Raw genomic sequence first — 25,610 nt, 5'->3', positions numbered from 1 at the left:
ATGAGAAAAGCAAGCAAACCTTTTAGTGGGATATAGTAAGAGGATGGAACTGTGTTTGTCCTGGTTGTGACACACTTGAAAGTATAGTTGTAAATAGATCCTACCTTGTTGGGTCTATCAGTTTCATGGGATCTTGCTCTTCAACTTGAAAGAGAAACTCATTTGCCCTACTTTTTATCTGCATGACATTGTGACAACTCCACCATCATGTTAGTTGCCTCAATCATGTCCCCAACCCTCTCTCTCTCTCTCTCTCTCTTCCACCTACTGTCTCCTGTCCTCTAGTGAGGGTTTTGGGATGTATAGGAAGTATTTGAAACTTTTGGGACAAATTATAAGTTCTGGTGCTTCCAATTATATATATATACACACACACACACAGCTTTCATTGAGGGAGGAACACCCTTATAGAGCCCACTCATCATTGTATTTCACTAATTCAAATTGTCTATTTTGTAGATATTCATTTAAAGATCATCTTTACAAAAAATCACTTGAATCCGATATCATTCGGCCACTTGATTAAATTATTGAAATTCAAGTACTTTCTTAAAGCATCGTGTTCATTAATTTTGTTGGTCTTAATTAGATATCTTAATGATTTTGTTGGTCTCAATTAGATGAGATGAATGAATAGAAACACTCTTTGAAAGCAAAACCTAACATGTTTGACCTGTTTCTTGAGAAAACTGTGAATTTTACTATAATAAGAACACACTGATGATTATGAGTATAATTACTGATTATGACTGTTAAGCTTTGCTGAATATGGCCACTGAAGACCACACTTGAAAGATATTTAAAGAGTCAAATATTTGATCCCCCATTACACAGACAATGAATTAAGGAACACCACTTGTGCTAATAGTGGTCATCTAATCAAAAAGAGAAGCTAAATGATAAAAATAAAGACTCAATCGATAGTTATTTCTCAAGTTTGGTTTTGAACATGTTGTTACCTTCTTTAGGTATGTCATTCAGTCATTGACTCCGTGATTTGAAACATCAAACCAAAAACAAAACGAAGGAAAGAAAAGAGTAAAATTTCCTCTTCCACTAACAACCATTCCCTTCTTTGTTTTCTCCAAACTCTTCAAACCACTTTACACACTTGTATATATGCATTTCAGATATTTTGTTATGCTCCAACATAATTAGCTAATCCGTACATATTTGATCCGCCCTGCCTTCCCACTTATCAAATAGTCCATGAAACAATGGGAGAAAAGGCAGAGACTTCATGCAAGTCAACTAGACAAGCAAGTTAAACTCTACTTTTTTTGTTACTTGAAGGTGTGATTCGATCTCAGTGCTTCCAACACACACTCCATTCACTTTTCCAGGAGAAAAAAAAAAAAAAAAAAAAAACCCCTGTTTAAGATAAATTTGCATGTTACGCCAATTCGGAGGTAGAATTACACAAAATTTTTCTTATATATATACACTTCTTCTCTCATCCACATTGGAGAAACTCTAAATATATATATTGAATGATTTATGAGTACTTCACGTATTTCAAAAGAAACGTGGTGTGTTTACATTCCCTGTTTTGCAACGATTAACAATATCAGTTCCATTTTTATTGCAACAATTAACAATGCCGATTCCATTTTTATTACCACAATTCTATCTTTCTTATGTATATATGCTTCGAAATCCGACATCAATTTTATAAGGAGTAATCAATTGGCATATAAACAATTACACTAATGTGGTGATGCGTTAGTAAAACTTAATTCTCCTTTTGTACCGTACTTGGCTAAATCGGGCCCAATACCGGCATGCGTGGTGTTGGTGGACCTGTGAAGGTGCGTTTGGGACTCAAACCCACCAGCTTGGTGTATGAAGAATGCAGCTGTAGGCAATAGACAAGTACATGCATGCATGTTGTGTGGCTGCTGCTACCCTATAGATTCACAGCCAGATTTGGGCTGTTTCTGAAATTCTGATGAAATCAAATTTGTTATTTACGGAAAGATTAGCAAGGGCAATATCTCAATCTGTAGTGTTCAATTTAGGCAGTGTTTGTACATGTGATTATGTTTGTCTGTGTACCCAAATTTACATTATTTATTTATTGTTGCAGAGAAAAGGCCAAACGAGAAGAGAGCTTGATGTGGTGGATGTTTTATGACATTGATGCATTCAACACTTAAGTGATATGACTTTGCACTTACAACTAATTACAACAAGGGGCCATGGAAAACTCATAATTGTGCCAATTGCCGACAATAAGCAATCACTGGACCCTCTAAACCACGTAAACTTTTTTAAGTGCACGTACATTTTTAAATTAGTGCATAACACATATAATAAGACTGTTTAAAATCTAATATAATATGCTTGGATTCAATTTAATTCAATTCAACTTTAATCGATTTCAATAATTTGACTATATTTAGCTTTACATAGGACCAAAATGGCTATACAAACTTGTTCAACCATTTTTGTACCATTGAATTAATGGTTATACTTCCTCCCCCACCCCCCGAAAAAAAAAAAAATAGCGGTTACTGGTTATACATGCAAATGATGTGAAAACTTAGCTACCTGCATAGTGTTGTTATACAACACGCTTTTCTTGTTATCAACTCTTTCCGTCACACTCAATCAAGGGACAGAGTCACAGAACACATAAATTATGTGAAAAAGCATCAATTTTATATTGCATTTCCACAACTTTGGTCAATTACTGGCTCATTATTTCTTGGAGTGCCCATTTGATTATATTATAATATCTGATTATGTTATAATGTTATTAAGAGTTGCCGACACAAGTGACTGTCATCTATTGATAGATTATCAAAGGAAAAAGTGACTGTCATCTTTTTGATTCATCATCAATAATAGTGCGTGAACGATTATCGATAGCATTTCACAGTTAAATTTGCTTAGATATATAGTCCTGAATTGTATGCATATATTCTGCAGTTGCTTACCTTTTGGTGTCTGTGGAAATGGAAACCACAAGTAGCTAGTCGACTCATGAAAGGATATCACTTAGAAAGACAAAGACGCATGTTTGTGGCTATACTTTCTTTTGTCACATTTTACAAAGGTGAAAAAAAAGGAGAATAAAGATTGCATAGAAACGAAAAAGATTTGATTTCTATTGCCACATAACTCTTTGTCCCTTCTTTTGTATGATTCGTTGGAGCTTCTGCTTCTGCTTCTCCTTCTTGTTGCAAGTGTGACAAATGCAGTTCACCACTTTTCTTTTCTAACAAAATATAAATATATACACACAAATACAATACACCCAACACCCAAAAAAAAATATATATATATAAAATTTTGGGTTTGCTTTTTCTCCCTAAGCATAGACAGCAGAAAGAAATCACGATACTTGTGACTGAGACCAGTTCAAGTTTGACATTTTTGCTGCAAGATGATGTCCTTTTGAGGCCATTTTGTCAATGCACTCTGGAATATTAATTCTTGACCTATAATATCAATTGGGATTTTGTCAATGCACCCCCCCAAATTTTCTTAGAAACCAGACTTCTAAAAGGTCCACCAGGAGATGTCTGATGAGATGGCACATATGGGGCGAAAAAAAACCAATCTTTTAGTGGAAAATGAAAGAAAGCTATAGCTCAAGTCTGTTGCCGACGATATATATCATATGGCACTCACAGTCACATTTCTACTTCAAGTTGTTGAAGGCAATCAAGTTTCTGAGGGACTGGTGGTTTTTGGTGCAAAACTAATAGGCTGCTGCTCATATTCATATATATGCACACGCACGACAGTGTGTTTCAAACCCACCACCACACCACCACACCATGCTGTCGAGTTGCCTTTAATCACTTGACCTTGATTGCCACCTCCTTTACTGTACTACCCACCTAATGGAAGATTTAAATAAACACATTATTAGAATCGTGGCAAGCTATTAATTAATCAGGAGGTAAACACCCTTAACTTCTTAATTAATGAATTTGTTTTCAATTTTTTATTAAACAATCAAAGTTTTGTCTCCCACACAACCACAACCACTCACTCACAAACGGGTCAAGTTCTACTTTTTCCCACATTCAAGAGGAGAAGAGGAGAAGTGGAGAGAATTCATCTACCAACTGAGATTTTAAAACTACATGGTGTATATGTTTATCAAGAAAATTTGCAGGGTGTGAATTGAGATTTTTTATTATGCTTGTTGATCCTGCATTATTGTAGAGCAAATGCTCATGAATCAATACAATTTGTCTCTTTGTGATGCTTTGCTTGTTCATCAGTAATTAAGTCTAAAGTATGCACAAGGCACTGTTCAACTTGTTCTTGTCCATTGAAATCTATTCCAAGGACACCATATATATTCTCAACTGTAAAATCTTGTGTTGGTCCACTCCCTCTATCAACAAAACACACACGCGATGGTCATAGCATTTATTTTCCCACTTCATGTTCATTATCAAAAATATTCCTCTCCTTGCATGCCCTTCAAAAATAATATCTTCAAAACCATCTTACTGAGTTGACAGCATGCGGTGATATATCTGTCACCAAATTAGACCCTACAGACAGAGTACTACAGATGGTGACTGTTAATTAAGGCCACCATTTGGTCAGCTATTTCCATGACAAGTCTCTGCATGTTGTACATTAGGCAAATCCTTGTAACATTCAATGCAAGCCCCTAAAATCCATTTTTCACTGCTTGCCTTAATTAGTCTCTGTGTGTCGTTCATCTGGCAAATTCTAGTGACATGCAAGCCACCTAGGTACTTTGCCTCTGCATGTTGTTCCATCTGTCTGGCAAGTTCTAAAGGCATGCAAATCACTATGGCTTGCCAGGTTGCAATGGCATGCAAACCCCCCACACACCCCCACCCACGAGGGCCCCCACCCCCCACCCCTGGCAATTTCCTAGTGACATGCAATGCAAGCCCCTAACTCCTTAGCCTCTGTGTCTGTCATTTCTTCCTCTGCATTTGTTTGTCATTTCCTAAATCCTAACGTCGGATTTGCAGCCATGGCCATTATTATAGCCCCTGCTGATTGCAAAACCTCTGCATGACCTTAAATTTTTGTGTCAGAATAACTTTACTATTAATCAAATTTGAAGTGACCAAGTTAAACTTGGGGAATTGGTTACTCAATTTTGATAGCTCTCATTGGAAAAAAAATTTACCTATAACGGAGATAATGAAAAAATTATCTTATGTATTACTGCGTTATTAGTCAGAAATAGCAAAAAAAGTTATCCTCGTAACATGTCCTCTCATAGGCACTGAAAATGGTTGGTCCAATTATATAACTTAACACTATATCGAAACATAATTTACTACATATAGTATACACTCACAAATCATTTAGAAAAGTATTCTTTCTGATTGAAAATAGTACACACAGTATTATTTGCTGGTCTAGTAATGGCACTAAAACCTTTGTACGATTTAGTGGGTGACATTAGCATTTTGCATCCACAGAAGGAAATGCCAAAACACGCCATTGGGAAACGCTTTCTGGAAACAACAATAAAGACAACAACTTCCTTGAAGAGGGTTCCAATTCCCAATTTTGCCTATTGTCAGGCCCCTCACCCTGCAATTTTCCCTCTTTTAAAAGTCCTTTCCTGCAAACAATATAATGTGAAGGAAGAGAGGGCTAGCTATAAGATTCCAATTTTTGTTCACTCATCTACCCAATAACCGGCCTTGGCTTTTCTCTCATCACACTTCTCAAACTTATTTCACTCCCTCCTTCTCCCTCTATATCAGTCAGCCTCAGAACCAATTCATCCCATTCTCTCTATCTGTTAACTTAATGCAATGGCAATTGAGTGCATGATCACAACAAGAAGAAGCACGCAATCCATGGCTCAACCCCCCTCCCTAAAAACAGAGCACAAACAAGATGACCAAAAACCATTAGTTTTTGATGCCTCAGTGCTCAGGTACCAGACAGAAATACCAAAACAGTTCATATGGCCTGATGAGGAAAAGCCCTGCGCAAACACCCCTGAGCTCCAAGTCCCTCTTATAGACTTGGGTGGTTTTCTCTCTGGAAACAAACAAGCTGCAACGAAAGCCTCCACAATTGTAGGCGAGGCCTGCCAAAAGCATGGCTTTTTCCTTGTTGTGAATCATGGTGTTGACAATCAACTCATAGCCGATGCTCATCGCTACATGGATGATTTTTTCGGGTTGCCTCTGTCTGAAAAACAGAGAGCGCAGAGGCTACTAGGGGAGCACTGTGGCTATGCCAGCAGCTTCACTGGTAGATTCTCGTCAAAACTTCCATGGAAGGAGACTCTTTCTTTTCGCTACTCTGCAGACAAAAGCTCATCCAGTATCGTCCAAGATTATCTCTGCAGTAAAATGGGAGAAGAATTCAAGGAATTCGGGTAGGCACAATGTTACTTTAATTTCCCATTAATTGATTCATTTCCTTAATTGGTTCTTACCATAATATGATGTTCTTCTGGTTTTGCTCAGGAGGGTGTACCAAGATTACAGTGAGGCTATGAGCACTCTTTCTATTGGGATCATGGAGCTTCTGGGATTGAGCCTTGGAGTTGACAGAGCACATTTCAAGGAATTTTTCGAGGACAATGATTCGATAATGAGGCTGAATTACTACCCACCGTGCCAGAAACCTGATCAAACTTTAGGCACCGGTCCTCATTGCGATCCAACATCTTTAACTATTCTCCACCAAGACCAAGTTGGAGGGCTTGAGGTGTTTGTGGATGATAAATGGCATTCCATTAGCCCAAATTTAAATGCCTTTGTTGTTAACATTGGTGACACTTTCATGGTGAGCAGCAGCAGCATTTGAAATCGTTCTTCTTTTTTCGGCGACTCTATTAAAAAAATTGTTGCTGATTAATTTTATTGCTGCTTAATTTATAGGCTCTTTCAAACGGGAGGTACAAGAGCTGCTTGCACAGGGCAGTGGTGAACAGCCAAACACCAAGGAAGTCTCTTGCATTCTTCTTGTGTCCCAGAGATGATAAGGTGGTGAAGCCACCAAATGGGCTGGTTGATGATACTTCGTGCCCAAGAATATATCCAGATTTCACATGGCCTATGCTGCTGGAGTTCACACAGAAGCATTACAGAGCAGACATGAAGACTCTCCAAGTCTTCTCAAACTGGCTTCAACAGAAAAGCAGCTGAATTTTTACCAAAAGGGTATGGGGTATGGGGTCTTCTTCCTGCCAAAACTATGAGAAAGTGACATCATTGAAGGAGATGAACAGAGGCGGTAGGCCTGAGAGTTTTGCTAAGAGTTGAAAACTTGAAACGAGTTAGGACAAAGGCAAAGTTAGAGGAAAAGCCAGTTTGTTTGTTTTTTTTTTTTTTTTTTTCCCTACTGTTTCCGTTGGGTCTTGTAATTAGCTAGGTAGTTTTTCTTAGTGACCAACAAAAAGCCAGACAAAAAAAGTGACATAAGGAACCAATAAACTAAGAGCTGGTTTCACTCCAGTTTTTTTTGTACTCTTTTACTTTTATAATGTAGAAGAAAGGTTATAACTTATATATATATATATATATATATATATATATAGCTTTACCTTTCACTGTCTCTCTCTCCATCTCTCTAGCTTACTAGCTTACTAGCTTACTAGCTACAACTACAATGTACATGGTGCCATAATTAATTAAGCAGCTTAATTTATCAACCGTGAATTAACAGTTTAATGTTTAATTAAATTGTGGCTCAAGTGATTAAGAACAAGAGAACATAATAATTTGATCATGACCGTCCATCACTAAATCCAATGGCCAGTGGGTCGCACTATAACCAATAAGCAATACATGGGTTGGGTTAAAAGGTATAGAAAAATCCAATGGAAAAGATGGCCCACCCTAATGGATGATTCAGAGTAATAGGATGCTAGAATCCATGGAGGATTGACAGAGCTTTCTTTGTAGTGTATTCATCTGCGCGAAAAACTTTAATTATATGCATTTTTTCTTGGATTTATTCGTTATTTTTTTTAATACCTGGAGATTTGGAGGCTTGTGTGGCAATATATATATATATATATATATATATATATGTATATATAAAAGAAAGCAAAGGAATACTAGCTAAAATTGTCTTGGTGTTTGTCTTTAAATGCTGCAACATTCTTCCGATGATATTATAAACATATTACAACATTAATTTTGAACATGAGAGATAGGGGTGGCATACTTCTGTCCCCACATGACATGAAGCTCGCGTTCATCACATAATTATTGTTTAAGACAAGTTTTGTTACTAACAAGGTTGAAAAATACTATGCCTAGTCAAAGTAATAAAGGTTCTAACTTGTAACCCCGACTAATCGCCTTAGCCTAGCTGGACTGATCCCGTATGCCCGCAGCGATTCCTAAATTGAAGGTATGCATTGTAGCTTGACTTTAATATTTTTTAAGATTCAAAAGTAAATAATGAATCTCATATCGTATTATCTAATTAAATTAGTAGCTTTCCACTTAATATATTATTGAGTAATTTTTTAAGAATGAGGAGGTTTACCAAATCGTCTTAATTATTCTATTATCACCCACCGTCATAAAGTGAGGTTCTTTATTAGCTATCTTCCTTTTGTACTTTCTTCATTCTTCGTATTATCGTGCAATGTTATATCCTATATGATAGCCAAAACTGTTCAATTTTTTTTAACCTAAGAAAAGAAAAAACTGTTTCTTTTTTCATCCCATATTTTTAAGGACCATTCATGATTCATGCAGTGTGATAAGTCAGGGTTGAATTAAAACACTGCCGTATTTATTTGAACCTAGAAGAGAGACAATGTCGCTCATCAATAAAAAATGAAGATGAAGATGAAAATGAAAATGAAAATGAAAATGAAATGAAAGAGAGGAAAGGCAAGAGGCACAGCCGCCACAGGTAAGGACAATGACAGTCCCATTCCCGTACTCGCTTCCAAAAGGCCCGCATCACGTGGAAACCATCTGTAGTTTGTTCTGGCACCACACTACACTTTTTTCTCTCTCTCTCTCTCTCTCTCTCTCTCTCTTCCATTTTCTTTCTGAATTTCTAATCCAACTCTCCAACACGAACATTTTGTGCACAACACACAACTATTCTCTGATCCATTAAACGACAACTCTTCGGATCTCTCTCATGGATACCCACCTGCCCTTGGGCCCATATCTATCTGTACCTTTCTTTGTCTTGTTCCTCTTTCTCACTTAACCCCCTAATCCCTTTCTTAATTGCTCCTTAAACACACTCTGTCTTCAGCTAATTACCCGAATAAAATATGGACTCAAACGACCTGTCGCAGAAGGAAGCCAATACGTTTCATGCAAACCCCTGCTGCCCTGCATGAGAGAAGAAGCTCCTCGACACCATGAGTCCATGACCCTGACTTGGAGAAATAATGAGCAACACTCACTCACTTCACTCACTTCACTCACTCACTCACTCACTCACTCACTCACTCACTCACTCGAATCATGGTCTGGTCGCATGCATTTGACATTACAATTATATGAGTGCATTAATTATAATTAGAGAACGTGAAGCATGTTTTCTCTTTTCTCTTTTTTCAAATTGGAAAGGGAAACATTCTTGTTTTTACTGCAAATTTCAACAAGTAAATCACAAAAGAGAAATTTGAGGTGGCACATATAATAAAAAAAAAACAGTCCCATGACCGAAAAGGAAGAGAAACAACACAAGAAAACAAAGCTTACTTTTTATATATAAATCAAATCGAAATGGCTCGTGGAGGTTTAATCATCATATATGTTTAGCTCCTCCGTCTCTATCTAACAGAGCTTTAGGTCTGCCCGGCTCATTTTTTTATAAATCTGTCTTGTGTCATTTTCTTCATGTACGACAAGGAACATTTAATCATTTTAACTCCTAGTAAAAATAACAATTTAATTATATATGTAGACGAATAGGAACAGGAAACTCACTTGATTAATTGATCACAATCACAAGATGATAATATTGAATATCGGATTGCCAGACTCGCTCGCTCGCTCGCTCCTAAGTTCCTTCCTAACCTAATCTTAATCTTGTTCAACTTTTCTTTTCAGTTTTGAGAATGAACCCACATGGCGACAAAGAGCATGATATATGAGATCAACTGATATTTTTCCATGAGGATATTCACAATTACGTGCCAGGATGTCCAACAAAGAGAACGCTTTAATCAATCCCATTTCTTCCACGTCTTTGTCTTTTCCTCCAGCAATATATACTGCGATTGTGTGATATATACAAATTACAATGAAAAGAGCATGCATGCAGTGATCGATATCTGATATCTGATGATGTCTGATATCTGATATCTGATATCGATTGGGTTATATGGGAAGACGACGAAGCCCAACCCCCTCAACGCACCCCTCAGATTTCTTATCTTCTTTTTACTACATGTACATGCTGAAAGTGATTACATTAGCATACACGGCACTTACAAATGCATGCATATGTTATACATGTACCTTGTATATATATATATATATATATATTTTGTATTTTTGTTTTTCCTCTTTTATTAAACTAAACTAATAATGACGTCCTAGCTCACACAACAATTACATAATAGTTGTTTTTGGTGTGTGAATGGTAGGAGGAGATTTCGCCACGTACCTATATCTCAAAATTGAAAATTAGGGTTTGGTGATTTTGTTACGTGATCCAGTTTTGTTTGTTTTTTAAATTTGTTTGTATTTCTTGTCACATGATAGGATTTGAGTGCATAAAAACGACTCAAGTCCATATCTACACGTCGATACATGTAGAGAGATACCTCTCATATAAGAAAACGAAGCTTTCAACCCCTTATTAACTTATCATATGTGGTTGGAACTTGGAGTCGGAGTCGGACTCGACTCACGTCATTATTTTGTTTTCAACAACTTTTCTACTTTTACAATTAGTATTAGTGCCACAATGCTACGTACCTTGTCATGTTACAATGACATCTGGATTATATTATTATTACATCCACTTGTCATCATTTGAATAGCTTTTGTCTGCATCTTTAGGGTGTCTATAAACTCTTAACACTTAATGTCACATATCCCATTCCTTAATTTTTTTGTTGTCTTTGGTCTTTTCTTTTTCCTCTTTCTTTATTAACAACACAATTAACATTCCTTAATTCAATTCAAATACTTCATTAACTCAACTCCTTTCATTAATTTCCTATATTTTTTAGCCATTTTTCTTTATCTTTCAGATGAAGCGTGGCCATTAAATATATATATATATATATATTGGTCCACCATTTGTTACATGTATGCCCAGTGGCGGCGTGGGCAAACGGCAGCCTTGCCCCCCTTTCTCCCAGCCAAAATTTCAAAACCCCTCTCCATTTGCTTGCCTGCCGGCTTTATCTTGATGCCAACTATACCTCTGGCCCCTCTCCCACAATACCAACTAAACTACAAGTCTAACAACTTCTTCCCAATTTTATTCATATATAACATACACAACTTAATTATTCCATTTAGTACGTACAATGTTTCTTATTATATATTTCAGTTAACAAAGTTCTATTTTCGAGTGCGTTATATATATTTTTCTTCTTCTTATAATGTGATAATCTAAATCTAAAAAAGTGAGATTCGAACCCAGAACGAGTACGCTTTCTTGACCAAATGACATAACCCACATTCGTTAGAATATATATTGCTAATTATTAAAAATTTATACTTATTCCTTTTGGATTATGCGTTGAAGCCTTGAGGGCCGATACTTAAAGGATTGGTGTTATGGGGTTATGGCCAACAGCAAAAAAACTGTTGGGTTTATGATATGTGACCAGTGGAAATTGCCACCCAAATCTCTAGAGCATGATTCTAGTGGCCCACTCGTATCGTACGTGATAATATTAAGTTTTGTTCTCTCTTCGAATATGGTTGACCAATCACCACAACGAATTAGATTTTCGGTATATTTGGCTACTTAACAACCAAGCGTTTAAAGCCCATCAGATGTAGCCTCTGTTGGTTTCAATTTGTGTGGTTTCGAGTTATTTTGGGAACTGGGAATGAGTGGTCAACCTTTTTTCGAATATTTGGAAATTAGAAAACTATGTAGTACACATGTTTCGAGTTTCGAACATATATTCATATGAATGGATATATTTTTTTAATATTCATTGGATGTTTAGAGTTTCGAAGATCTATTTATATGAATGGATGTATTTTTTTTAATATAAGTGATAATTTAAATTAATCTATAAATTATAGAGAAAATAAATCGAACTCGAGAGAGTAAATGGACGAGGACGCAGTGGCTTTCATCTATCTTTTGTTGTATTACCTTGATATGATTTTCCCGTCCACTGAATATCTGAGCTTCACATACAAATGGACAGTCTACAAATTGTGGTGGTACTGGACTCGAACAAACTGAAATTTCTAGTGCTATTTTTGACCTTTTCAAGGATTCTTAAGGCTGGGCCAACCCAACCAAGATTCTCATGGAAGGCCGACCACCACATATCTAAAAGTTTTCTCAAGTGTGGATTGCTTGAGTAGCCCAACGTTTTCAGACTTGCATGGTATTCTCACGAAATATTTATACTACAAGTTTATTGAAAATTCGAACCCTTAGCTTATCAAGGACTCGTAATTTTGTTAAGTGATTAAAAATATTTATCTATGTATTTAAGATACGGATATGCATCAAACATGTATGTATCGATAACATTGTGGTTCATTTTATTGACATACGTTATAGAAGTTCTTACATCATTATGATTTATTTTGCAACATTCAGAAGTAATAAAAAGCAAGCAACCACCATTTTCTAACTAGCCGATTGAGAAAATATGAAATTCTTAACAACCACAAACAGTGCCTCGGCCTTGGAGGCGTCAATAATATCAACCCCATGGTAACCTCCTTCAGCAAAATGGCACACCACGTGTACACCATTTTCCTCCAACATCTTGGCCACCTCAATCTGACGGTCGATCAATGGGTCCCCATCCCAGCCAGTCACCAAAACTCTCCACCCAACCGCCATTCGATCCAACTTCTTACAACCGTCCCCTACCGTCGGATTGCAATACTCGTGGTCACGACTAGCCCCAATAGGCAACGACAAGTCCCACATCAGATCCGAACAGCTCAGTGGGAACGCGGGGTTGTTCGCCAACCTCAACTCGGAGCCACTCCTCTGGGTCCCACTGAAAAACGGTTGCTGTAATATCAGCCCATGGATCTTCAACGGATGGAGACGGTCAACGTCGGCGTGAAGTGCTGCGTGGTAGGCTATGTTACCCCCCGCGCTGATGCCCATGAGGAAAGTATTTGAAAGGTCAGCATGGTCTCTCAACCAATCATCTGGGGTGGTTTTGATCCAGTGCAGCGCTTCCGTTGCATCCTCATAGGCCGCTGGCAGGCGATGCTCTGGAGCGAGCCTGTACTCGACCGATGCGATGATGACGGGAACATCAGTGGCGAAGCCGACGCAGTAATCGTGGAATATGGTTGAGGCTGCACTGAATAAAATGAAGCCTCCACCATGGTAAAAAACGACGAGAGGTAACTTGGAGGAGGAGGAATGATCCAGTGCGTGGCGGGGCAAATAGATTCGAACCCAGGTGTTTTTTGATTCGTTGATGGGGATGTCTTTGGAGAGAACTGGGGTGGGAAGCTTGGGATCGGACGTGGGTGGGCTTTCTGGGAATTTGGCCAAGCGGGTGATGGTGCCGTCAGGGTTGGGTGCAATCTGGAGGCGCTGATAGTTATCAACGGTGGAGATGTCTTCTGCTTCACCTTCGCCTGCACCTGACATTGTTTAGTTTTGTTAATTATCAGAGAAGATGATTAATATGGACCGGTAACGATGCAGTAGTGATTAAATTATATAGTGGCTAACAAACCCTTGACTTGACTTAGGTGTTTATTGTCTTTTTCTCAAGAATCAAAGAAAAACCCAATGTGGAATTTTATTTAGTTGAATCAAAAACATGGGAAAAAGAAATAGAGGAGGTTGGCTAGTGGTGGTGAGAGCGAAAGTTGTCGCCGCTGCGATGTGGTGGGGTAGCTGATAGGTTTATCATTTTTTCTTTATTTTTTTGTTCAATTATTATAAGACCTAACAGGATTAAATTGAGGTTTTGTTCAATTTATCGCAGTGCTGAATGGGAAAGATGGTGGTTGAGGCTTGCTTGGTGGGGGTTTTCTTCAACGGGACCGTGTTTGACATTAGGAACTTAGGCCGACAATTGGGAAGGGTGGGGTTTATGTATGCGAGCCTCGTGGGATTTGGGAACGAAAGTTCTTATGTGGGCCTGGTTATTTAGAGAATTTCCACTAATGTCCTTTTGGGAAATGCATTCTAGTCCGCGTAGGACGTGGGCTCCACCGAAATTGGGCAGGTCCGAAGATGAGATCAGCTCGAGCTGCTGTTTGAGGGGCACTGACGTCAGATAAGAAAAAAATCGGAAAAAAAATATGAAAATAACGTGAAATATTGATGATGCATATTGGAAAGTTTGCAATAGTTGGGTAACGGGTTGGGGGCAATGAAGCTAAAACGGAGACGCATTGGCCCCACAGGGCAGAGCAACCATGGGTACATACATTTCGGCAAATGGAAAACCTAGTTGCACTCATTCTGTAGCAAGACTAGTGCAGACATGCTTCAATATTGTAACAAATTCTTGTTTCGTTCAGTATTTGGTATTTATATGAAGCTCTGAAAGGTATCCTTTTGTGAAATTCCACCTCACATCACATGTGATAATCATAATCATTTTATAATTGTGATATAAAATTGGATTGGAACGCAGCGTTATTCACTGATTCAGCTCTCACCACTCAACAATTAATTATAAATTTTCTAATCATTAATGATAAGCAATTAATAATTATAATTCATATATGAAGTTTTTCAAGACGGTGAACAAGGCTGGGGCTTTGGACGGGTCAGATACCTCCAAACCATGAAAACCATTGCCAAAATGGGTCATTGTCCGTACACCTTTCCCCTCTAACATCTTCCCCAACTCCATCTGACGGTCAATCAATGGGTCCCCGAAACAACCCGCAACCAAGACCCGACAACCCATTACCCGAATCGCAACGCAACGCTCGAATTCTTTACTTACCGCCGGATTGCAATACTCATGGTCACGGTCTGCGCCCACAGGCAACACCCATTTCCACGCTGCATCACAGACGCGAGGTGGCAAAATCGGGTCATCCTCCATGACCAGCTCCGACCCGGTCCTCTCAGACCCACCAAAGAATGGATGGTGCAATATCAGCCCTTTGATTTTCAGAGGGTCAAGATGATGACTCACTTCACAAGCGCGAAGCCCAGCATGGTAAGCCAGGTTCCCACCGGAACTCGTACCCATTAAGAAACAATTGGAAAGATCAGCAAATTTTGCGATCCACTCTTCTTTGGTGGTTTTAATCCAGTGCAGCGCATCCACGGCGTCGTCATAAGCCGCGGGGAGACGATGTTCGGGTGCGAGGCGGTACTCTAGGGAGACGATGAGGACTTGGAGTTGGAGAGCCATGGTAGAACAGAATTCGTGGAAGATGGATGACGTGGCACTGAGGAAAATAAAAGCGCCACCGTGGTAGTAAAAAATGATAGGGATTCTAGGGGCGGGTAAATCGAGGACCTCACGGGGTAGGAATAGTCGTACCATGGTTTCGGTTTTCGGATTTACCGAGATGTCTTTGGAGAGGACCCGAGTGGTTGAAGAGGATGGGTCGGGCTGGGCTGGTACGATTGGAAGTGTTATGAGACGGGTGTATGTGCCGTCTGGGTTGGGAATCAAATTGGACATGGTAATCTTTTACTTGTAGTTTGGGATTCTTCTTCTTCTTATAGGAGTTACCCAACAACATGGCTACTTTTTTTTTTCTTCTACTTTTATGGTGGTTTGATTTAAATTAATTTTATCCTAATATTATTTATTGAGATGATGATGTACCCTTGAAAAATAAGTTTCGGAAATTGTTTATCAGGTCCAAACAAATCCACAATATATAATGACGACTGTCTACCACATAATTTAATATAAACGTCAATTTCCTACCAGCGTCATATCGATACTCTACAACTAATTAATATAAGATGTCAAGGGTAATTCAGTAATTTCACATCTATTTTTATGTTATCCTATGCCTACCCCATGTATATGAATTTAATATCAAATTGGTTAAAAGTCTTTGAGGAACTCAAAATTTAGGCACCTAGCTTTTGCAACTTTCTTTTGCCCGAAAGAGCTTATGTGGGCCTTGTTATTTATAGTTGAGTTTTGTTGGGTCTGGTCTTATAGATGGACTTGGACCGAGGTGGATTCACGTTTGCCACATCATCACTTAACAGAAAATTAAATCGTAGAATTAACGGAATGTGTAAATTGGTCAAATTTAAAATATTATGGTTTAAATTGACAAAATTAAAACTCCGTGACCCATTTCAAAAATGATCCCAAACTTTCGGGGTTGGCTCAATTTACGTAAGCGTTGTAAAATATTTGAGTGAACAGACTCTTCTCATCTTTCATTAAATAAGAAGTAAATTGTACATCACGTTACAATCTTATAAAATCTAAACATCACGTTACAACTTGAAGTCTTGAACTAAAGATAATTATTTATTAGAGCTGGATTATAAAACTTCTAAAAACCACAAACAATTCATGTGCCTTGGAGAGCTCAACATCCTCAACTCCGTGATAACCTCCTTGGATAAAACGACCCACCACTTGCACACCCTTTTCCTCTAGCATCTTCACCAACTCAATCTGACGGTCCATCAGTGGGTCTCCATCACAGCCAGTTACCAAAACTCTCCAGCCAAGCGCCTTTATTTCATCCAAGTGCTTGGAACCGCCACCCACCGTTGGATTGCAATACTCATGATCACGGTCAAACCCACGAGGCAATGACAAGTCCCACATCAGATCACAACAACTTAGAGGTAAAACTGGGTCGTTGGCCATGCTTAACTCGGAGCCACTTCTCTGGGTCCCACCAAAGAATGGTTGCTGCAATATTAGCCCTCTGATCTTTAAGGGTTTGAGATGGTCAACGCCCACAACTGCACGGAGTCCTGCGTGGTAGGCTATGTTACCTCCAGCGCTGGATCCCATGAGGAAACAATTTGACAGATCAGCATAGTCCGTCAACCAGTCGTCTTGCGCGGTTTTGATCCAGTGCAACGCTTCCATTGCATCGTCATAAGCCGCCGGGAGCCGATGCTCCGGAGCCAGCCTATAGTCGACGGATGCAATGACCACGGGCACGTCAATAGCAAGATTCACACAAAAATCATGGAAGATGGTTGAGCCTGCACTGAGTATTATGAAGCCTCCACCGTGGTAAAATATCACGAGAGGTAGCTTGGTAGTGGGTGTGGCTGTGGGCGAGGGGGATTGATCCAGTACATGGCGGGGTAGGAACAATCGAACCCAGGTGTTGTTTGATTGGTTGATGGGGATGTCTTTAGAGAGGACTGGGGTGGGAAGGTTGGAATCACAAGTGGGTGGACTGTTTGGATATTCCGCCAAGCGTGTGATGGTGTCGTCGGGATTGGGTGCAATCTGGAGGTGATGGTAAGGATCAACGGTGGGATTGGAATGGGATGCTGCCGTTTGATCGGCCATTGTAATTTTGGTTAATGGAGCGAGCACACTGAACTCAAGTGAAAAGTCCTTTGGTTAGCTTTTGCAACTTCCCCTTGCGCATAGTTGTTCCTCAATCTACCTGAACCTTTTAGAAGTGCTTCGTATAATCCGGGGGGGGAAAGTGCTTATGTGGGCCTGGTTGTTGGGTCTGGGCTTACAGATGGACCGAGGTGGCTTGTTACATTTTGAACAAGCGCTTCTGTTTAAATCAATATTATTTAAAGCTGTGTGTCATTGTCAGACACAATCTTGGAGCTGTGTACGGTTTATGCGACTCAAAAAGGGCGTAATTGGCTGATAAAATTAAGTTGCAAAGAGGTCAGAAACCACAGGAACTATATGGTAAAAACCCCGAACGTGAAATGTTGATTGGAAAGTTTGGAATAGTTGGGTTTATATTGGGGCAATGAAGCGAAAATGGAGACACATTGGCCCCACAGGGCTGAGCAACTAGGTTTTGCATTTGAGGAAATGTACCCACGGTTCTCCCACTAGCGAAACATTTGCATCATTCTGTAGCCAGATATTTATACTGTTGTTGTGTTTGGATGATAGCTAGGGTTTGGATCATTTGGATCGAGGACAATCCTAATGGAGGTTTTCCTTTCATGTCACAAGAAATTTAGCTTAGAAATGATACACAACAACAGCGCTAACTTTCATACGTTCCATTACTTATCAACCTTGGAAATCTTGGTGGGAGACTTTTCGAGAATTATTGATGTGTTTCTGCGAAATTAAATAGAAATTAAAGATTCTGCAATGTTCTAGGTTAAAGATTTTAAGAGAAGAGGATATATATTGTGCATGCCATGTCCAAACAAAACAATGCCTTATCTAGCCCACTGCAATACCAATACCAATACCAATACCAATACCAATACCAAGCCCGCTTCCCAGACCTACGTACCAATCAAAACTGTAAATAAACCCACTGCTACCTCTGCAATGATACCCATCAGTTTTCAGTCTTCCCAACTGCATTTCCTCACCTTTGATTTGATGGAACTAACCCTAGGAGCTGCCTCTGCACCCAGCAGCGGCAGCTGCAACAGCCGCCATTTCACCTCCCCAACACACACCCTGAAAATCCAAAACCATTTTCTTCATTTTAAGGTATCAAATTTAAAAACCAACCACATACAAAAGTAAAATAACTTTAACAAACGCCAATTCATTAATCATAATAATAAATACATAATAACAATAATGTGTTAGAGAGAGAGGGTCACATCAGAGCCCCACCAGCTGTGGCTGACTGCAGAGAAGACTGCAGCTGCAGCAGGTGGTGGTAACAATCGGCTGCGGTCGGCCTCTGCTCGGGGTTTTGATCCAAACACCGATTTTGAAGCTCCCTCAGCATCTTCGGCACGCCTGTCAACCCACAGTTCCTCACCAAATACCCCACTCCCCACACGTCCACTTTCACCCCATGCAACCCTCTCTCCATCTCCGGTGCGTGCCTCACACGCGCCGCCGACTCCCCCGCCGCCACAGCTCGTCGCGGGTATATCTGTGGAGCCCCCACCGCCTCCTCAAACCCGCAAACAAACCACTCGTTCTCCCTTTCCGTTCTCCTCATCACTTTCTCCCAGCTTATGTCCCTGTGCATGAACGACAAGTCGTGCAGTGCCACTAAAGCTTTGGTCACGTACTTGAGCGCCTCCACAAGCTGCTCACAGTTTGTAGGCTTGCACTTGCACCCTCTTGGCTTGAACACCAAACCCAAATCTCTTTCCAACGACCTGTGGATATATTCTGCATGGGGTATTCTGTGGTCGAGAAAATCGTAGATTTCTTTGACCGCGGTCCATTTTCGAACGTTGGAGAAAAATCGAGTCACCGTAGTTGGTGTCATTTCGACTATGTTTCTTCCATTGCCCAAGTCAAGTCTCTCGAAATCACTATGGGGAAGCAATTTGTTGCAATTGGTGTTGTTGAAGCACCGATCGGCTAGCAATGGCAATAACCCGGCAATTCGATAACATGGGAGTAGGGCTTTGAGTCTCTCTGAGGGTGAGGACAGATCAATGGTGGCTAAATCAGTACGATTTATTCGATCTTGAGATCGGCTTAATGCACAAAATGTCACCACATAACCAATTGCATAATAGCCGAATATGTAAGGAAGGTCCATGTAGGTCCATAAGATTTTCTCAACGATTGAGCTAGATGGGTTCATGTCATGGCTGTCTCTTAGTTGATCGGTTTCTTCTCCTCTCCATAAACAAAAACTTCGAACAAACCCCGTCACGTTCGGCCATTGATCTTGTAAGGGTTCGGTTGGTGATGAAGCGTTGGGCCTGCGGATGAAGACCATTTCGAGTGAACAAAATTTGGAGACGAGCCTATTGATGCAGTCGTCCCAAATGGGAATGAAAGAGTCTCTACTTGTGGCAGTGGACGCACTGAGACTGGGGTTTGTTCGGATGATGGGGCTCAGGATGTCGTATGTGATGGCTCTACAGTCTAGCAATTCGGTTGAGGTGGTGAAGAAGATTTCTTTTCCTTGCGGTAAGTCGCGGTAGACGTCTTTTCGGAGTGGGAAGCGGAGTTCCTCCGGCGGCGGCTCTTGTAAGTACCATTGGAGCTCGGGTAAGCTCGGAAGCGATGGCGGCGGGGCTCCAAGACATCCCACGTAGTACTCAGTTGGGTCTTGAAATTCGGTTGAAGGAATAGCTGCAACAAAGCACATGCATATATGGCATGGTGATAATAATAGTAACATTAACCAAACCAATGTGCAATATAAAAGTTGAACATCAAATAAAATGATCAAACTAATTCAATTTGGTTTTAGGACTTACATCTTGAAGCGGATTCTGGTAAGGAAAGCTGGACTTTTTCATTGAAGCCTAATTGGCATTAAATAAAAATGAAGTGTTATATGTGGAATTAAGCAAAGATTTTTTTGACATGGGAATATCAAATTAAGAGATGCTATATATCAATTTTACCAGAAGTAGATGATGAAGGCTTTCTTCTGCCAAAGACTTTGACTACTTGTCCAGACACAAACCGATCAACGGAAAAGCCTCTAAGAGGTCCATCTTCAAAGGCTTCCATGGTGCAAGCAACCATGGAATCATCAAAGAAAGTGAGCTCGTCGGCATTCAAGAAGCTCGAGCCTTGGAGCCTCACTCTCCCGCGGTGGTGCTCACCTTCTTCAGCCCACAAACTCACTAATTCTTCCCATGTCATTCGAATCTTTCCAATTCGACGAAGCTCCTTGGAAGCAGAAGACGAAGAGAGGCCTGCAGTGAAGTCTAGGGAAGACTGATCATGATGATGAAACCCTAGCAAGGTCCCTCTTCCTCCATGGTAAAACGGTTCCCCTCCACCGCTCATGATCATTAGCTGCTTCTTGCTACCTGCATATATGATAAGAGAACTATTATATCAACCCATTGTTTAAAAATAAGAAAAGATAAAAACAAAAACAAAACCAAAAGTAAAAATAAAAATGATAAGAGAACTATTATATACTCCATTGTTTAAGGATGATGGAACTATTAAAAATATATATATGTTTGTGGACAATGTACATAATATACTATAGGATGATATATACCTGAGGGAGGGAACTCGTCTTCTTTGAAAGAAGGCGGTTGGGTTAGACTTCTTGTCACAACAAAAGCCGATCGACTATCGTCCCCAACTGAGCCTAATCTGCTCTGAGGTGTTCTCATTCTAGACCCCATGAACTGTGAAAGTTCCTCAAAAACCTCTTCATCAAAAGAGGCAGGCAACCTATGCAGCTTTCTCTCGTAGGGCGAAAGTCTAAAATAACTCTTCCCAACTTGTTCTCTCTCAGCCCCTCTCTCCCACTCGTAGACTTTTCTAAACTCTCCCAGCATATTATCCCACTTGGTACCTGCTGTTTTTGCGTCTCTGTTGACTCCATGCTTTTGAAGAAACTCAGCTACTTCCCTATCCTTATCAGCTCTTGTTTTGCTTCTGGTGTGAGGGGTACCTGTCTCTGTTGGTATTTGCTCTGTTCTCGAAGATGAGCCGGACCCATGATCTGAAGACCCACCAGCTGGCCCACCTTGATATTGAATCCTCCATCCCCTGGCCAACCACAACATCTCATTTGGTTTCCAAACTGGGCTCACATACTTTCCCTTTCTGAATTGATGGTTGTGCACTGGGTTTTGAAGATCTCCCTCGGTCTTGTTTGTGTCCTGCCCTGAGGTTGCTGATAATGAAGGCAGAGGAGAGTGTGCCGGTGGTGATGAGGCTGTGTCTGAGGAGGAAGCTGCTCCGGTAGGTGTAACATGAGGTTGGGGTAATTGGGTACTCTTTGGGTTTGGGGATGGGGTTGATTCTTTGGCGAGAATTGGTATTTGGGTTTGTTTTGTTTGGGAAGAAGGAGAAGGTAGGAGCTTCCATTGCCCCGTTGTATATCTAGGTCTCTTGGGGTTCACAGCTGCCTCAAAGTGTTGCTGATCAAAGGGTGACGAAGATGAAGTTGCAGCACCACTTGGAACAAACAAAGGGGCAGGAATATTGAATGGGGCAGCAGCCGGTGGAGGCTGCGGTTGATGGTGGCGTGGTCTTGTAATTTCTGTTGGTAGTAACTGATCTTCAAGGGGGTCGTTTGGAGAAGGTGAAATTTGTTGCTGTTGCTGTGTTTGTTGTTGTTGCGGCTGCTTCTTGCTTGTATCCCCTTTGTTGTCACCCATCTCAAATGGGCCCAAAGTATTTTTTTTTATAAAATACTTAAATGAGTTTGGGTAAAGAGAAACCTTAGACTTAGAGAAGAACTAGAACAAGAAAGAAGAAAGCTCTAAACATTAGTGTAGGGCCGTAGAAGTAGAACTAGTTTGGTTTTATTGTTCCAGCTTTGAACTTAAAAAAAAAAAGTTGAAACTTGATCACAAGGGAAAGGGAGGGGGCGTTTTTGGACTTGGGTAACGTTGCAGCCATATCTCTCCAACAGGGAAAGAAAGAAAGTCACAAAAGAAAGTATAGGGATCATAGCCCCAGTTAAAAGCAGAAAAAACAGAGAAAAAGCAGAACAAAAAAGTCGTGGTTGTGGAACTGCCATTGAATATGACCCTTCAGTCCATTAATCACTTAATTAAGACAACCACAAAATGATAATTCTTGATTTGTCACATTTGACAACTATACGTGCATGATTAGGGAAGGGGTCATCATTGTACTGGGACTGAAAAACGCGGCTCTAACTTTGCTTTTGTGCATAGCGCTTTTAATGTGTTTGTTGTATTGTCTAAGAGAGAGAGAGCGAGAGTTCCCGCACAGAGTGAGGGAGAAAGTGAGTGGGAGAGGTACGGCAGAGCGATGGGGACCGAACGAATCGATGGCTCTGCTCCAGTGAGTGACTCGTATGACTCTTTCTTTCACACTGTCTTATTTTTGTTTCTGTCCCACTCTCTCTCTCTCTCTCTTTCTCTCTCTCTCTCTCTCTTTCTCCCTCTCACTCATCATATTTATGTAGATCTACCCTTGTTGAGCAAGCTTATTAGTACAGATTCTCTGCTTCTTTTAATCATTTGCTCCCTTTTAATTTGATACACACTAGTTAATGGAGGGAGCTCAAAATAAATTCAAAGCATATCATACAATACATGCAACTTTTTCTTATCATAAAAAGCTTTTCATTCTTTTGGGTTCAACTGAATTGGTTTTTACTGCATAAAGCTTTTAATTGGTACCACGTTTTTTGAGCCTCTTTCAATATCAGTATGCATGCAGTGGTAATTGTGTGTGTGCGCGCCTTTTATTTGTTGATAAAAGCCTGCTGCTCCTAATCCTAAGCGCTCTCTATCTATGAAAGTCATGAGTCTCATGACCACTTTGATGAAGATTGGAGCCAACATTTGCCTTTAATTCAAATTACACTTCTTGTGTACGTATGAATTATTCAAAAAGAAAGTGCTTCTGGCTTGCTTGATTGCAATTAATAATTATTGGTTAATACGTATTCTTGGGTCATGCAGAGCAAGTGCGTCCGAGGCTGGAGCACAAACTTCTTTATGCCATTTCAAATGTCGAGTGTGCTCAGATTACGCCTTCGATGGATATCACATATTCTGACAGGACCACCACCATGGATCTATGATCTATCTAGCAATCAACCACTAGTTTCCAATCCAATGTGCATATGCGAAATTGTGAAGAAATTTAGCTCTATTTCAGGCAAGGTCTTCTTGTGCGTGCGTGTAAATTGTGATTGTTTCGTCATCAATACATTACAGAGTGTCAAGAAAAATATCTAATTTGGGCCATGTTTAATTCGAACTATACAGGTGACAAATGAAAACACATACCTAGCGTGCGTATGCACTACCTAATTACGATTATATGAAACACTTAACTTTGTATATACATATTAGATGAAATTGTGATCTTATATTGGTTGAACCTTATTCCTCAAAGCCTAGGCCCCAACATTTTTGTTGTTGTTGTTGTTGTTGTTGTTTATAGGCCCAAATTAAACCCCTTTGGTTAAGCAGATATACAAGTCTTAACATATTATGATTTTCATATAAATAAGCAAGCAAGTCAAGTAAGTACCATATATAGAGTAGAGCCACTGTATGAGTGCACGGTAGACGTTCAATTATGATGGTGCAGCTGTGGTTTAATTTCTGTGTAGATCTGCCTTTATTAAAATAAAGAACCCATGTGTCTCTTTCTACCTCAAAATGCCAAGCCAACTGCCAAGGAGATACAGAAAAAGGAGGCCTGGCATTGTCAAGTTACAAATAGTAATAATACAGCAGAACGCCCAGCGCAGAGCTGTAACAAACACACTCACTGATCACTCCCCTCAGCCACCATATCCTTGTATTTCAATGCCTACCCTTTTCTTCTTTCGTATTATTTTCCTTTTTCTTCTAATTATTCCTACGAATATTTGTATATGACAACTAGCATTTCATTATGCGACAAATTAAAGATTAAGGTGGAGAAACACTAATTTTTTGACTTTAAGCAAATGAAATCATAGATTATATATATTTTCAGTTGGATGTAATTATATTGTCATAATAGAGTGAGAAGCATTTGTTAAAAGTGATTTTCAGTTTCTAATAAATGCAAAGGAGGACATAGGTATAGTAAAGAAAGAGGAGGAATCTTTTTCCTTCTTTTTTGCAAATACCAGAAGAATTGCTCGTAAGTTGTAGAGGGCATGCACTCAATTTGTTTTTCCTTTGCTGCTTGGGCTTTTGTGGAAATGTAGATATAGGCTACATGCATAGCCCTCACGCAAAGAAAGAAAATACCAGAATTTCGTTTTATGTAAAGTTATTATGATTGATCATACTGGATTAATATTTATTAATAATAATAATAATAATAATAACAACAGCTGCACTCTCTGCATATAGCTATAAGCTAGCTGTGCACAATTGATGCACTCCCAGCCTGTGAGGCTGCTGCTGCTGCTGCTGCATAATTGTCATTATAATTAACTCATGTGAAGCTCTTGAAATTGCCGCTGGAACAGCCAATAGACTGAAAGAGAACCCAGGAACAATTTTCAAGTTTGGAAATTCTACTTGACCTGCTAAAATCAACATGAATGTTGGGGTTTTTGACCCTATTGCCATTGCCTCTCGTGATTGCTACTATATATCTCTATCTCTATGCCATATGTTGTGGTTTTGGACCACCACCATCCCCTATAAATAACATTATCTATATAAATGCAGTCCCAATCTCTTGGACCACAGGAGTCCAAAAGATTTGTGGTCACTCACCGTTGGATGTAAATTCAACGGTTCACTCAATCTTGAACTCCTTTAAAGAAACTTTTTTGAACCATTAGATTAATATCCAACGGTGAGTGACCACAATCTCTTGGACTCCTGTGATCCAAGAGATCAGAACTGTATATAAATGTACTTAAGTAGATAGCAATATCGTCTCTCTATTCTTGTCACCGGAGTACAAGGCTTCCATGTTTCGGTTTCATTGTCCTCCTCTCTTTATCTCTCTCTCTCTCTCTCTCGACACATGAGAGCAATGAAACCGGAATAAGAAA

General features: G+C 39.8%; 5 protein-coding genes and 1 long non-coding RNA gene across 6 annotated transcripts; 2 read left to right on the top strand and 4 right to left on the bottom strand.

Moving 5' to 3' along the window:
* LOC18786361 (gibberellin 20 oxidase 1-D) lies at window positions 5,591-7,487 on the top strand. The gene is made up of 3 exons (XM_007218056.2): window positions 5,591-6,349; window positions 6,441-6,762; window positions 6,858-7,487. Exons 1-3 carry the CDS (start codon window positions 5,775-5,777, stop codon window positions 7,122-7,124), a joined length of 1,164 nt encoding a protein of 387 aa, XP_007218118.1. The 5' UTR covers window positions 5,591-5,774; the 3' UTR covers window positions 7,125-7,487.
* LOC18786244 (probable carboxylesterase 120) lies at window positions 12,631-14,250 on the bottom strand. The gene has a single exon (XM_007219750.2). It carries the CDS (start codon window positions 13,732-13,734, stop codon window positions 12,742-12,744), a length of 993 nt encoding a protein of 330 aa, XP_007219812.1. The 5' UTR covers window positions 13,735-14,250; the 3' UTR covers window positions 12,631-12,741.
* Window positions 14,593-15,930, bottom strand: LOC18786279 (carboxylesterase 1). Its single transcript, XM_007219633.2, has one exon. The coding sequence runs from the start codon at window positions 15,743-15,745 to the stop codon at window positions 14,813-14,815; it is 933 nt and encodes a 310-aa protein (XP_007219695.1). The 5' UTR covers window positions 15,746-15,930; the 3' UTR covers window positions 14,593-14,812.
* On the bottom strand, window positions 16,441-17,677 carry LOC18785196 (carboxylesterase 1). The gene has a single exon (XM_007219668.2). It carries the CDS (start codon window positions 17,570-17,572, stop codon window positions 16,565-16,567), a length of 1,008 nt encoding a protein of 335 aa, XP_007219730.1. The 5' UTR covers window positions 17,573-17,677; the 3' UTR covers window positions 16,441-16,564.
* On the bottom strand, window positions 18,440-22,362 carry LOC18786487. Its single transcript, XM_020556460.1, has 5 exons — window positions 21,165-22,362; window positions 20,551-20,964; window positions 20,401-20,448; window positions 18,839-20,272; window positions 18,440-18,676 (listed from the first exon to the last, which is right to left on the bottom strand). Exons 1-5 carry the CDS (start codon window positions 22,276-22,278, stop codon window positions 18,657-18,659), a joined length of 3,030 nt encoding a protein of 1,009 aa, XP_020412049.1. The 5' UTR covers window positions 22,279-22,362; the 3' UTR covers window positions 18,440-18,656.
* Window positions 22,857-23,831, top strand: LOC109947068. Its single transcript, XR_002270068.1, has 2 exons — window positions 22,857-22,944; window positions 23,560-23,831. It is a non-coding gene; the product is annotated as an uncharacterized LOC109947068 (long non-coding RNA).

The sequence above is a fragment of the Prunus persica genome, chromosome G2 (genome assembly GCF_000346465.2).
Source record: "Prunus persica cultivar Lovell chromosome G2, Prunus_persica_NCBIv2, whole genome shotgun sequence".
NCBI lineage: Eukaryota > Viridiplantae > Streptophyta > Magnoliopsida > Rosales > Rosaceae > Prunus > Prunus persica.
This window is presented reverse-complemented; position numbering and strand designations above follow the sequence as displayed.